The 13,440-nt window shown below is 42.8% G+C and overlaps 1 protein-coding gene across 2 annotated transcripts; it reads right to left on the bottom strand.

Moving 5' to 3' along the window:
- Positions 1–1,623: 1,623 nt before the first annotated feature.
- MRPL23 (mitochondrial ribosomal protein L23) lies at positions 1,624–12,425 on the bottom strand. Of its 2 annotated transcripts, XR_007907208.1 has the most exons (6): positions 12,327–12,425; positions 12,055–12,177; positions 11,339–11,421; positions 9,872–9,945; positions 4,573–4,682; positions 1,896–1,989 (listed from the first exon to the last, which is right to left on the bottom strand). XR_007907208.1 is itself a non-coding variant. In XM_051803934.1 (5 exons), the coding sequence occupies exons 1-5, from the start codon at positions 12,350–12,352 to the stop codon at positions 1,825–1,827; spliced, it is 471 nt and encodes a 156-aa protein (XP_051659894.1). In that variant the 5' UTR covers positions 12,353–12,424; the 3' UTR covers positions 1,624–1,824. The 2 variants fall into 2 exon arrangements, 1 of the variants encoding a protein (XP_051659894.1); XM_051803934.1 differs by lacking the exon at positions 4,573–4,682 and having other exon boundaries at positions 1,624–1,989; positions 12,327–12,424.
- Between the last annotated feature and the right edge of the window lie 1,015 nt (positions 12,426–13,440).

The raw sequence follows: 13,440 nt of genomic DNA, 5'->3' as shown, positions 1-13,440 counted from the left end.
GGGAAGTGGGAGATTGGGTACAGCAGAGGTGAGACCCTTGAGCCCAGACAAATTCAGCCATCCTACTTTAAAACTGCAGGCCAGCTCCTGATCTAACCTGAAGTTTCACATGTCACTACAAAACTCTGGAAGTGTTGCCTTTGCAGATATGCCAAACATATGAACTGTTTTCAGTGAAGTCAGTATTTTTCCACATCTACTATTGTAAGTCTGCTGGCAGGCTGGGAGTAGCAAATCCTCCCTTATCTCCCTCCTCTCTGAGAGCATCTCTCTGTTTAAACACTGGCTAACTTAGATCATACACGATCCCCCCCCTTGGATTCCCCCTTGGAAAGTGGACAAAGAGGAGGGTGGGAGAGTCACTGGGGTTGTAAGCAACAAACCACAGAAGATGGACTGTCGTGCAGGAGGGAAGTAGCAGGGGGAAAGAGGTGACTAATGAACAGAAGGGGGTGCGTAAAATCCTACTTGGATTGCCTCTCTGGAGAACAGCTGTTTCCTTGTAAACATCTTGCTAGCTGTCCAAACAAGAAGTTCAGACACAGAACAATAAACGAGAGCACCCGGGTAGGAGCACTGAAGGCATGGGCTCATTCACTACCCTGCCAATTGCTCCAAGTGGCAGAATTCAAAAGCCAGGGAAACATTAGCTATACATTTAACCCTGTGTATGCTGTGTTGTAGCAAACGGTCTGCAGAAATATCCTTCTCCATCTGTGGTGAAACCCTTCCTAGCCCTCCTTTTCTCCCATTGTTCCTGACACAACAGCAGAGCGCATTATTTGACAAAGGAAAAGAGGAAATATCCTCAACAGATTGAGGAGAAAGAGCCACAGAGTCAAGAAATGAAAAAACTGAATGTGGCAGCCCTGAAGGCCTTGAAAAGTACTACCACTGCACTGGCATCAGCAACTTGGAAGTAGAGGGAGTTATACCAGAAAAAGCAAAAAGAGTCTTTTTATTATTCCTCAGCACAAAACAGCCTACACTGGTAGAAGCTCTTCTATGCCAGTACAACTGTGTCCACACAGGACCCTTGCCAGCACTGCAAGGTAGCTGCGGATAGGGGAAGGAATACCAGGATAGGGGGAGGAATACCAGCGCAACCAATCCAGTAAACATTCCTAGGGCAGGCAGCCACAGAAGGCAACTACCTGCACTGCACAACAGCGAGCAGAGACAGGCACCACCTTTGTCTGTTCCTTGATGCTTCTGGGGATCAAACACATACGTGCCCAATCATAAGCCTGTCCTATAAATCCTGTCCCCAAAATGCCAAACAACTGTTACAGGATTGCAATAACACTTCTCCAGGAAAGAAGGGACCACTGCAAGGAAGGCAATACACAGGACAGTATAACACAACAACTAACAATAAGGGAACCCTATGTCCCGAGCCTACAGTCCAGTTATCTACACTTCCATGTTTACCTCTGACTAACCTATCTTGACTTTTATACGTTCTATTCAGTGCAAACTGCACGCATCCTAGGAAATGAAATGCCTCCTATTTCTACTCAGAACAACCTGCAGAAGCAGAAAGAAAGTAAACACGATACTCTCAAAGTCAGAAATGACAAGAAGGAATTCCACACTTTAGAAACAGTCCACAGGAAGTCCAAGTTCACAGAAAAGTCCTGATGCAGTCAGATTTATTTTACCTTTTTATTTCTTCAGGGCCATTTTGTTGTAGTCATGCACACATAGCCAGGAAAAAAGACCCGCTAACAAGAATAAACATTCAGTCATTACAAGGAGGGAAGAGTGCAAGTTGTGCTAATCAAAATCCCTCTGAGCCTAAAGGAAGGCAGCTGGCTTGTTGCATCAAAGTCCAAACCAATCGGGGACTCCACCTCGTCTGGGGTCACCTTCCTGCTTCTGCTTCTCTTTCTCCATATATTTACTCCTGAAGTCATCAAAAGAGCGAGTTTCTGTATCTTGTTCTTTCTCTGGAAATAAGTTGGGAAACTGAAAGGTTTGTCCTTGGCCCTAAAGAGAAAAAAATGGTCAGAGAGACATTCCAGCCTTTCTGCAATAGCTATGATGCATATACTTATAATGAAAGACCACCCTGAAGTTTCAGCTAGTGCAAAACGGTACCTTGTAACCTCCCAAGATCTCCTTCCACCCATCTCCCCAAGATACTTGTATATCCCTTCCCCCCAAAAGCTAACTTGCAGTCTCTCCTCTTTCGTGTGCTCTTAAGACACTGACATCTTTTTTTTTACAGATGAATGATCAGGAGATGGACACCTCTTCAAAGACTTTGAACCAGCTCAGAGATGATATGTGAGTCATACAGTAAAAGCAAGATAAGCAAAATAAATGATTTTGTTAAAGTAACTCCACTGGGAAAACACACAGTGGATCAGGCATTCGTTATGTTAACACTCAGGATATGAGAACTGATTGCAGTTGTTTAGATCTTAGCTAAGGATAAGACAGAACATTCCTAGCAGCTGTTATTGTAGAGTGTAATGTGGGCATACAGAATAACAGATATCAGAGGTCTCTTATCAACAGACATAAAGACTACAGTGTAAAACAATTAACAGTGAGAACAATATGCCTAATATATCACTAATGAGATTAAAGTGATTACATCTGCATTGTCATTCTGCTTAACAGACAAGTCATTTAGTGAAACATCATCATCAGATCTATGTCTCCCACTTGGAAAATAAACATTTGCTTGGTCTCTGGCTTTTATCTAACAGCAGGAAATCATTATTGGGTGGAAATGTACTATCCCATTAACATTACCTACTTGCTTTTTAGTGGTAAGCACAACTTCATTAAATTCAACATCATTGGCACTTCCATTCTGTATGGGCCCTTGCATAATAAAACTTGCAACTGATCACTCATAACTCTAAAATTACTCTCCAAAATACTTACAAACATTACCATACGTTAACTTCTTTGGCAGCATATTGCATACAGAATTCTCAAGAAAAGCTTTTAATTGCTTCAGATCAAAACAGGTGGGTTTGGTTTTTTTAGATCAGCCATTCTTTATATTTGTGCAATAAATATAACCAAACAAGAGGCCCAGTTATTAAACAGTTCCACAAAGGACATGAAAGGAGCCTTCCACAACACAGCTACCTACTCTGCATTTTGGGATCAGAAATATGGCATAATTAAATCCAACAGAACCGTCACCACGTCCCTGACCCATCTGAATGTGTGCTATGTTTCATTTACTCAGATATATTCAACCTGGTAAATAACAGGTGCGAAAAAAATCTAAACCTCAAGCATACGCTTTGGAGAGAAAAAACATGACTTATCCCAGATGAGATTATCCAGACTGGAATCTACAAAATACCAACTCATACCCAGCAATGCTCCGGTTGTTTTTGTAGTGCATACTTCTTGGGGGTTTCCTAAGAGTCTGACCATACTACAAAAACAACAAAGGAGCTGCTGTGTACATAGCTTGATTCCAGCCTGGACAAGCTCAACTGGAACATATCAAGGTTTTCCTTTCCACTGGTGTACGCTCTGGGGTTTCAACTCTTTTGTACCTTTAAATTACCAACAGGTATGCTTTTAATAGCTGTCCTATGACAACTAAAGCATAGTTCCATTTCACGGCACAGAAACTGGCCTTGAGCAATCCCCTCAGTGTCCTTGAGCAATCCCAAAGCTGCAGCCTACTGAAACTCTTCCTTTAGCTGGATCAGCAACAAACACCCTTGAGGCCAAGCACTGCCCAAGATTTTAGCACACTGAAGCATTTGGGAAAGAATTTGTTTATATTACAAAAACTAGTGTGTTTTAACACAGTGCCACTCAGCCCTGTGGTACCTATAGAACAGACAGGGCCAATACTGAAGACTTGTCTGCCCTGAAGAGGAAGCCATTTTAGTCAAACAAGACAGAAAACAATTCAGGCTAACATGGTAGGCATACCACCTACACTGAAAATCTGAGAACTATTTATATTGGTAACACTGTAGTAAGGGACTATTCTTGTTATGGAGCACTTTCATTCTGGTATGCTTCCAGGACCAATGCATTTCCCTCACTGGAGAATGAAGGAAAGCTGTCCCTAAAGCATACTAACAACATCCACGGTAATTCACTAAGCATTGCAAAACAGTTATTATTTTAAAAAGAGGGAAGAAAACAAAAAAGATACACACAGAGTCTGTAGCAAAACCAGACAAACCTTTAAGCTGTTTATCAAAGTGCTCAGAGTTCCCATTTCAAGGCTGGTGAAAGTCAAATATTGAGCTGAAAATGTCAATCTGTATCTGGAGTCTTTTAATAAATCAAAATCAGCAGAGACAAGTTGGTTCTTTCCAGCTCTTGTTTTGTGAAGAAATTCTGATTTTGGCTGGCAGCCAAACACGATTCGAAACAGCCAAGACATTACACCCTGAGAACTGAAGGTTGATAAATCTTAAGTAACAATACTCTGCAGTAATACTGCACTGTAAGGCTCTGGAGCGATGAAAGCTGTATGAAAAATAGCTGTTGTGCATGCTCAGTAGCTAGTTTTCAGAAGATGCCTGCATCTTGGGTATTTCAAAATTTCAAAAATACCAAAAGGTATCAACTTACATAAAGGACTGTGAGTCTGTCCAGGCATATTTATACTCAGTGCATCCTCCACAAGATGCCAGAGGCTACCGAGGTTCAAGCTCATATGCCACATCCTCAAAAATAAATGCCTACCAAAGGAACAGAGGGATTGGCACTTCTTTATACAGTGCTGCTTTTTCTTACACTTTTTCTTTGTAAAAGTTTTCCCTTCTGTAACGGCAACCATTTGACAACCCCGTGATAAATGCATCCTCAGAATAAAATCCTCACTGGAATAAAGTGAACAATTTTTACTAAGTTCATGAGGGTTTATCTGGTTTGCAAACTGCTGGAACATGAAATGCTGGCGTACTCAAGCAGAAAGCAAAATTCTGGCTTACTCAAAAACCTTGCATTTGTTTACAGTTTTACCTTTCGCAAGCTCTTTATCCGCAGTCATCCTTTTAATTGCTGAATTATTGGAATTCACACAAGCTGAAGTAATCTCTAAAAAGGCTAGGGCTTTAGAACTTTAGAACTTCTGCCAGCATAATTACCTTCGTTAGAAGCACAGAGACAGGGGGAGAAAACAAGCACACCTTTCTACCCAGTATAGCTGTGCTAAGAGAAGATCCTGTAAAAAAGGACAGACACTGGAAAAAAAATAATTTTGCTCAGATAATTTAGTCTGTCTTGGAACTAGGTGCTGCACTGCTACCAAAAGAACTTTTTCACCAATGTGAGGTGATACACAGGTATTCTGTCAGGATAAGCTCTGCCACCACAGGCTCTTATATGTAAGGAGGCCTTACAGTGCTAAAAAAGGAACAAAAACCCAAACAAAGTAAGTCAGGGAGGCAGTATTGAAACACCTAAAAAAATAAAGACAATATGATGATTTTATGCATTGCTATTCTCAATTTAAGGTCTTCACAGAGACCTCCCTCTTTCCTACAAATTTTAAGGATATGTACAAGTAAGATGTGTGGTCCAGTGTTCAGATAACAGAAATGGGAGGCATTAAACTTCTTGTCCTGCACAACTCTAATCCTCAATTCAGCATTACCCAAATACACAAGGCCTCATGAGAATTCATTTGTTAAATGCCAGTAACATCCTTCACAATAAATAGTGACCTAAGCATCAATTATGGATTTTCCCTTTAGATTTCAAGCCTTTGTCATTAGAAAGGGTGAAAACACACCTTCTTCTCAGAGTCTGTCTAAGGAGTTATCACATGGAGTGGTACAAATTGCCTCCATTCATTTTTTAATGAGAGGTTAAGTGACCATAATTGGGCCTATGAAGTCAAGTGTTAGCCTTTCCACTGCTGAGCCTCACGTCACAAAATTGCTGGAAGGATTATCCGGCACAAACTCGGCACAAACTCGCTTATACTTCTCTGACCTTTGCGTCCCTTGAAAAGTTTATTAATGGAAGGTCAGCACAGATATTACTGTGCAGAAATGATGCAGCAAACACTGATCATGTAAACAGCTGTGAGATCTTCTGGTTATTTAGATAATTGAAGCACTTACTACTGTCCTTCAGAATTAGCAGAAAAGTGATGTTTACAATATCATTAAATAAAAAAAAAAGTTGGATTCCCAACAGCACGGAATTCAGTCCAGCAGTAGCAGCAAATGCAGCTAAGTTTAATAATACAGTGCATTTGAACAATTCTCCTACTGTTGTGGTGGTAATGTCTGATGTTAAAATGTATAGCAAAACAGCCCAGAAAGCAACTTCAAAAATCCACTCAGGAATGACACTGCACATGGAGCATCCAAGTTTTCTCTGAATTCAAAAGAAAACTGCTCTCACATCTGATGTGCAAATAGGTTAATTACTGTGAACGTACAGGACGCTCTAAACAGGGTTTGAGGAGAAAGCTTTTGCAAAAATGTTCCCACTGGTGCCATCATTCAAACAGCTAAATAGGTGTTAGTCCTAATGTCGACAAGGTCAGACTCCTTTTTACAGCCATCTCTGTTAGATTTCTCAAAACAGGTTTAATTAAAAATAGGTCTGGATTCCAGAGGCTTGTCTACAGTTGTGGTCCCACGAGTGCTAGCACCTGTTAAGCTAAAGCAGTGAGAATACTGAAGGAGGAGGAGGAGGAGGAGGGGATGTTGTCGGGTTTTTTCAATTTTGCTGATGTTAATGCAACTGTAAAGTTTCCTCCTGGCTTTCTTTCTTTCCTTCTTTTTTTTCATTATCACAATTATAGCTGTATTGGAGTAAGGAGACAAGTTGCTGTATTACATTTTTTCATATCTACTCTGCAAAGATATATAGCTTTGGCTTTAATTTAAAAAATTAAACTATGTAGAAAAGTAGCATTTGATATCTGAGGCCATAAGTCTCTAACTTAAACCTTTCTCACTGCATTCCAAAAGGGGAAAACATGCAGGCAGGCTCTGGAATGGCAAGATATTGTTGATCCACAGCCTTCTATGATTTGAGGTATTTTTTAGTGTGAAAATATTATGCTTGGACAGATCACATATTTGTCCAGTTACCGCCTGAGAATAAAGTAAACAGCTCTGAATCTCCAAGAAATAGTATTTGGAAAAGAAAGGACAACAATTCTTACATGTGGAACAGCTGGGGTACTAGTCTGACACCTAAGGCTATGTTGACTGTGACTTCATACACCTTCCACCTTTGAGACACTTGAAGTAAATTAATGGATATGTATCATGTGCTGGAATACGTAAGGCGATGCTTTATGAAGCAGGGAAACATAACTAGTCATGAGAATATACTCAGTTTCATTCAGGTAAACTGCACCACAGCTGCCACCAAGTCACACTGGAAAGAGCAATACTTCCACCTAGTGGGCAACAGAAAGATCAATGCAAGACCTACCAAAAACTCATCCATATTTTTCCAGTCATAAGCAGTTTTAACTTCAAACTGGATTAATGAGAGAAAACACAGCTGGTAAAAATGGTGGGAAAGCCCAGCTATTCTGACTCACGGCAGATGCAAACTAATTGTCATGAAAATAAGGATTTTACAGTGGTTACCAAAGACTTTCCTAAATTAGGCAGATATTAACAATGGACTGCATGGGGCCTGTTACGGCCTGAATCACACCATGAATGAGAATGAAGGCAAACCCTTCAGATTCAGAAATGACAGTGAGTTTCTGGCTTCGTCCACTGTTTAAAGCTAGTGTGAACACAGGACTGGGAGCTCATTGTCTGAGACATGAGAGCTAGTGATGAAAAGCTACAAACAAAAGGAAAAAGGGGGAGGAAAAAAGAAAAAGGGGGACAGACAAACCTAAATGTTAAAGGAATTAACAGAAAACAACAACAATAGGAAAAGAAAAAGAGCAAAAGAGAAAAAGGAAAGAGCAAATAGACCAGGAATGAGGTGAGGAAACAAGCAGACCAAGCTTCACTGACAAGAGTTTAGTAAATGGCCAGGATTCCCTCCCTTGAGATGAAATACAACACCAAAAGGTGGTGCCCTGATCCTGTTCATGGGACGGATGGAAAACATGGCCTTAAGAACTTATTATGGTAACTATATCATAGGGCAGTGCAGTGAGGGACTCCTGGCTGCCCCCATGTACTAAGAGCAGTCCTCAGCCAAAGTGCAACAGGGCTACATGAGTTGCCCAGAAGACAAAATGGGAGGCTGAAGGACTGACCAGAGATCCTGCTGTGCACCTGCCTTCAATACCAAACTAGTTTGGGTACATCTCCGCTCCTCTGCCAAGCCACCCTTAAGGTAATGGCAACTATCCTAGGTCAAGAGGTTTGATGTGAAAGAAATGCACACAGGTATTGCCTTAAATAAACGACTTGCTCCACAGAGGAGCAGCATTCTGCTTCCCACTCAGTCCCCCCGAGTATCCATGGGTTGCAGACTACCTCCTCCTCAACTCAGTAGACAAGAGAAAAAAAAGACTGCATTAAATACAACTAAATAAAATTTGAGAACTGACTACAGTTTGCTAGAGACCCGTGTCTACTTCAGTTTTGGGAAATGAGTTTGTAAAAGCAAAGAAGACACTAGCGGGAGGCTGTGATAATGGAAAGTGCCTGTAATTACCTGCTAAGGAACACCTCTCAGAGAAAGCAACTTGTGAGATAAAACTTCACTCCAGGCCTTCAATTCCTCAGCTGTGCTCTTAATGAATCATACAATCCAGATCTCTAGCAGACAAAAACCTAACACAGACAATCCAGTTGGGAGAATGTGCCCACCAAAGCAAAGACTCTTCCTTGAAAAAAGAATGTGCTTTTTAGCCATTGTAATGCAAAATCCTCACAGAGATAAGGTTGCCTCTAACTACAGCACAGTAAATCAACCTTAGTCCTTATCTAAATACAACTCTGTTACTTTCTAGCAACATTGTATTCATACTGTTCTTTTAAAGGTAAGGGCTGTCTAGAAAAACAGACTCTCCTCACTTTTCTTTCCACTCCCTTTCTCAAAAAGGCTTAGAGAAAAACTTCTAAACACATATAAACTTCACAAAATTAAACAAAAAAAAATCAGAATTCCCATTGTCTGTGCATCTTGACTTTGACCCCAATGCCACATGAAATCTTTGGTGGTCTTTAAGATCATACGGTGCTCCCACAACACTGAATCCTTGCCCCAGGATGGAATAACACAGAGGTTGTGTTGTCAACAGCAATTTTGAGCTTATGGTTTCACAACCATAAGTAGCATTCCTTTAATGTAATTTTGGTATGTGAAGGGGTTTTTTGTCACTGATTGCACTCCTTTTTTGCGTAAAGACAGGTAAGCCCAAGAGAAGTCGAAACTATAATATGCCCCTGTTGTGAAAGAAACTTAGAAGCACACGAAGCTCCTTTTCCACTGGGCAAACAACACATGTTTCAGAAGCTGGTTCAGCCACAAAGCATGCTTGTTAGACATGACTAAAGGCTCTCCAAGGAATATGCCTTAGTCTTCTCTGAAACCTTTAATAAGAAGTTCCCTAACCTCACAATATATTCTTTCACTTACTGGATGTTTCAGCAATCAACCACACAAGTCATGAACCTTCCAGCACACAGAGTACAGGGTCAGCATGAAACTCACTGGCAAAGCAGCACCATATGACATCAGACCACAACCTACACACAGACCTCAAACCAATACGGGACTTGAAAACTAACCACTTGTTTGAATTTGATCTTCAGACTGAGTCATTTAAGTCTCTTTATATTCTGGAATGTATTAAAGAAACTGTCATTATTAAAGAATTGGCAGAAATATTCAGCCAACCAGGACAATTCACTGGACATTACTTCTAGCTTGGCTGGTTAACAGTCCTTCTCTTTCCTCACGAGCAACTGTGTTAACTCACCAGCTGTACATAGGCAACCTTGTAATCTGGTTTCTTCTCTCTCTGATTCCTGTGATTCCTCTTGTTGTTTGCACCTGTAGAAATGAAGAGAATCCCACCTTTTACTTCCCAGGATTTCTGAGTTCTCCAAAGCAAGGCCAGGCTGAAGGGGGGACTTCATTAGTTCTGATTTATTGTTAAGAGGAATATGCTTCCTTCAGTACCAGCATAGCATCACAATTACTAAAGCGTAGGAAACTGAGGAACACTACTCTCCTTATTTACAAGCAGGGAACTGAAGTATCACCAGCCTGCTGACAGCCACTGTGCCTTCACCTCACACACGAAGTCTGCAAAGAAGCAAGAAGCTAAGTCTCTTGAGTAGGGGGCTAGGAGTGGTAAACTGTCCTCCCAACATCAACAGCTTCAGGAAGACAAGGAGAAAATTACCACTAAACAGTTTTAAACTTGACAATTTTTCCTACCCAGCTAATGTGCTAGATATACTGTTTATACACCAGGAAATTATACTCCACATCCAAACAGTTCAAAGCACCCCAACCTTCTCCAAGTATGCTGGTCACAACTGAGTGGGAAGTACAATTTATTCCCTGCATGTTAGGCAGACATTAAACCTCTCAAATTATTAGATATTCTAACACTCTTTTATCCCTGACTATATACATTCTACCATGACCTAAAATTCGCAAAGAGGGACACAATGGTTATAAGGACAAGCATGACTATTTTTCAGTGCTGTTTGAAATCACTTGTGTTAGGTGTTTAAGACTTTACTTAATTCTGTTTTGCACATAAGCATATTACAGATGGTATTTCCAGGGTTTTTTATTCTTTTATATGTTCTGAGTTTTACAATCTTATTTTGAAGCTTTTTTTCATTCTCCATTTTTTTACCACTACAGCTCTTTTTTCCTATTCTTTTTAAATCTTACATTACAAACACATAATATATTAGACCATTATCTACTGGTCTAATCGAATATTTTTCTTTGCTCTACAAACTTTGCCTTTTGTTAGATCATAACACCTCCTCTGTGTGTATGCAAGGTAATCTCAATTCACATTATTTTTTTAAAAAGGCTATGGCTGAAATTAAGTTTAATTACTAATTGTATCAAAACACAAGAAGCAGTTCCTTCTGAAGGGAGACACCCACTGGTCTTCAAGGAGAAATAGTACCAACTACAAAAGCACAAGCTAGATAACTGTCAGGATGATAAGGTTTTTTAAATTAAGGTTTTTCTTTTTAGAACTAAACTTACATCACAATTTAATCAACGCATTCAAATATGAAGTGGTGCATATCCATCTGAAGGGATGAATAAACAACTCAGCTGACTGACGTCACCAGCTAAGCCCTGGAACCAAAGTTTGCTGAAATCTAACAGACCTTTTGATAGCTATAAGTCCATTCTGGCTGCACAAGGATGCTGTATTTACCCCTTTGGATTACTCAACTGCACTTACCATACTGTATCCTGGTCCTCACAGCAGCTACCGGCACATTGTATATTCTTTCAAGGTAATTCCTGATATCCACTTTTGTCATTCTAGGCAATGCAAAAACATTTTGGGAAAGAAAGAAGAAAAAGTGTAAATATTTTTAAAAAAATAAACCAGAGACTGGTTGATACTCTGGAATAAATATGTTTTCTTCTTCTTTTAACCAGGGTAGCTTTACTGCACAAAAGTATAAACTCAACATAGATCACACACTGTTACAGCAATTCATTATCCATAAACTGTAACAACTGGTAAATATGTTATCCTCTGTAGCCTCAACAGTCAAAGTGCCAGATATATTCTGTGTTCAACAGGCTTTTTCACTGCCTGAGCTGAGAGCCCTTTCTTTATCTTCTGAGTAGCAGTTTCTGGAATTACCAGAACCTGCCACAGGCTTATGGGCTCTACTGTGTGCAATCAGACCGGTCAGGTTGGAAGAGTCCTGACAAACACCTGGACATCACCTTGCTTCCTCTGGATCAAATTCACATGCACTTCCTTCCTCTAAGCCCGTCCCTGGGAAGGCTGAGCCTCGCCAACCCTCGGTGAGAGGAGCCACGCAAGGCTCGGCACAGTGAGTGCCCTCGCTGCCTTCCACAAGGTCTCCGCGGCGCAGAAGCCCCTTCCCGCTGCCCACAGGGGCGCTCCGCCCTCCCACCAGCTGCCGTGCCCGCACTCACTCCATGGAGACGCGGAACTGGACGGTGTCCTCGGGCTGCGGGACGCCGGGCCGCACCGCCAGCATGAAGAAGTTGGGACGGAAGATCCGCAGCTGCGGGCCGCCCCTCTGGAACAGCGGGTACCTGCGGGGACACGGCGCCGCGCACTGACCGCCTCACTGACCGGCCCCACACCCCGCTGCCCCGGCCTGAGCCCGCCCGGCCCCCCGGCCCCCCATCCCATCCCACCCCATCCCAGCGCATCCCACCGCCGCCCGTCCCGTCCCGCTCACACGACCCTCCTGGCGCGCGCCGCCATGGCCGAGCCCGGCTGGAAGCGGCGGCGCCAGAGCGGCTCCCGGCGGCGGCGGCTGCGCCCCCTGCTGGAGCGGAGGAGCGCGGGGGGCCGTGCGAGCTGCGGGTCCGACCCTTCGCCACGGGGAGCGGGACACAGCCTTGGGGCCAGGGGGGTCCTCTAGAGGGGCCGCAAGGCCGGGGCAGGTGGCGGGAAGTGTCTGCAAGAGGCCACATCTGGAGTACTGTGTCCAGTTCTGGGCTCCTCAGTGCAAGAAAGACGAGGAGCTACTGGAGAGGGTTTAGGGGAGGGCAACAATGATGATGAGGGGTCTGGAGCATCTCCCTTATGCAGAGAAACTGCGAGAGACAGAGGGGATCTCATTAATATGTATGAATATCTTAAAGTTGGGTGCCAAGGGGATGGTGCCAGACTCTTTTCAGTGGTGCCCAGTGACAGGACAAGCAGCAATGGCCATAAACTAAAACACGAGAAGTTTCACCTCAACATGAGGAAGAACTTTTTACATCGAGGGTGGCAGAGCACTGGAACAGGCTGCCCAAGGAGATCGTGGAGTCTCCTTCTCTGGAGTCATTCAAAACCCACCTGGACATGTTCCTGTGTCACCTGCTCTAGGGAACCCTGCTTTGGCAGGGGGGCTGGACTAGATGATGTCCAAAGGTCTCTTCCAACACTAGCAATTCTGTGATTCTGTGAAAATGTCACCTCTGTGGGACTTAGCAGTGCCACCTGCATTCCACGGGATCTGGAGGACAAGCTACTTCCTCCTGTCCTTTGCACTGGTGACACCCCAGTGGTGGTGCAGTCCAGCCCGGGGGCCCTCAGCATAGCAAGCATGGAGCTGTGGGAGAGCATCCAGAGGAGGCTGTGGAGATGCTGGGAGGGCTGGAACACCTGCCATGAGAGGACAGGCAGAGAGAGCTGGGTTTGTGCTACCCAGAGAAGAAAAGGCTCCAGGAAGCCCTCATTGTGGCTTATAATACTAAGGTCTGTCATGACAGGACAAGGGGCAACTTTTTAAATGGAAAGAGGACAGGTTTAGATTAGATATTAGGAAGAAATTCTTTACTGTGAGGGTGGTAAGACACTGT

This window comes from Manacus candei, unplaced genomic scaffold (assembly GCF_025592945.1).
Source record: "Manacus candei isolate 608988 ecotype Guabito, Panama unplaced genomic scaffold, ASM2559294v1 h1tg000060l, whole genome shotgun sequence".
Classification (NCBI taxonomy): Eukaryota; Metazoa; Chordata; class Aves; order Passeriformes; family Pipridae; genus Manacus; species Manacus candei.
This window is presented reverse-complemented; position numbering and strand designations above follow the sequence as displayed.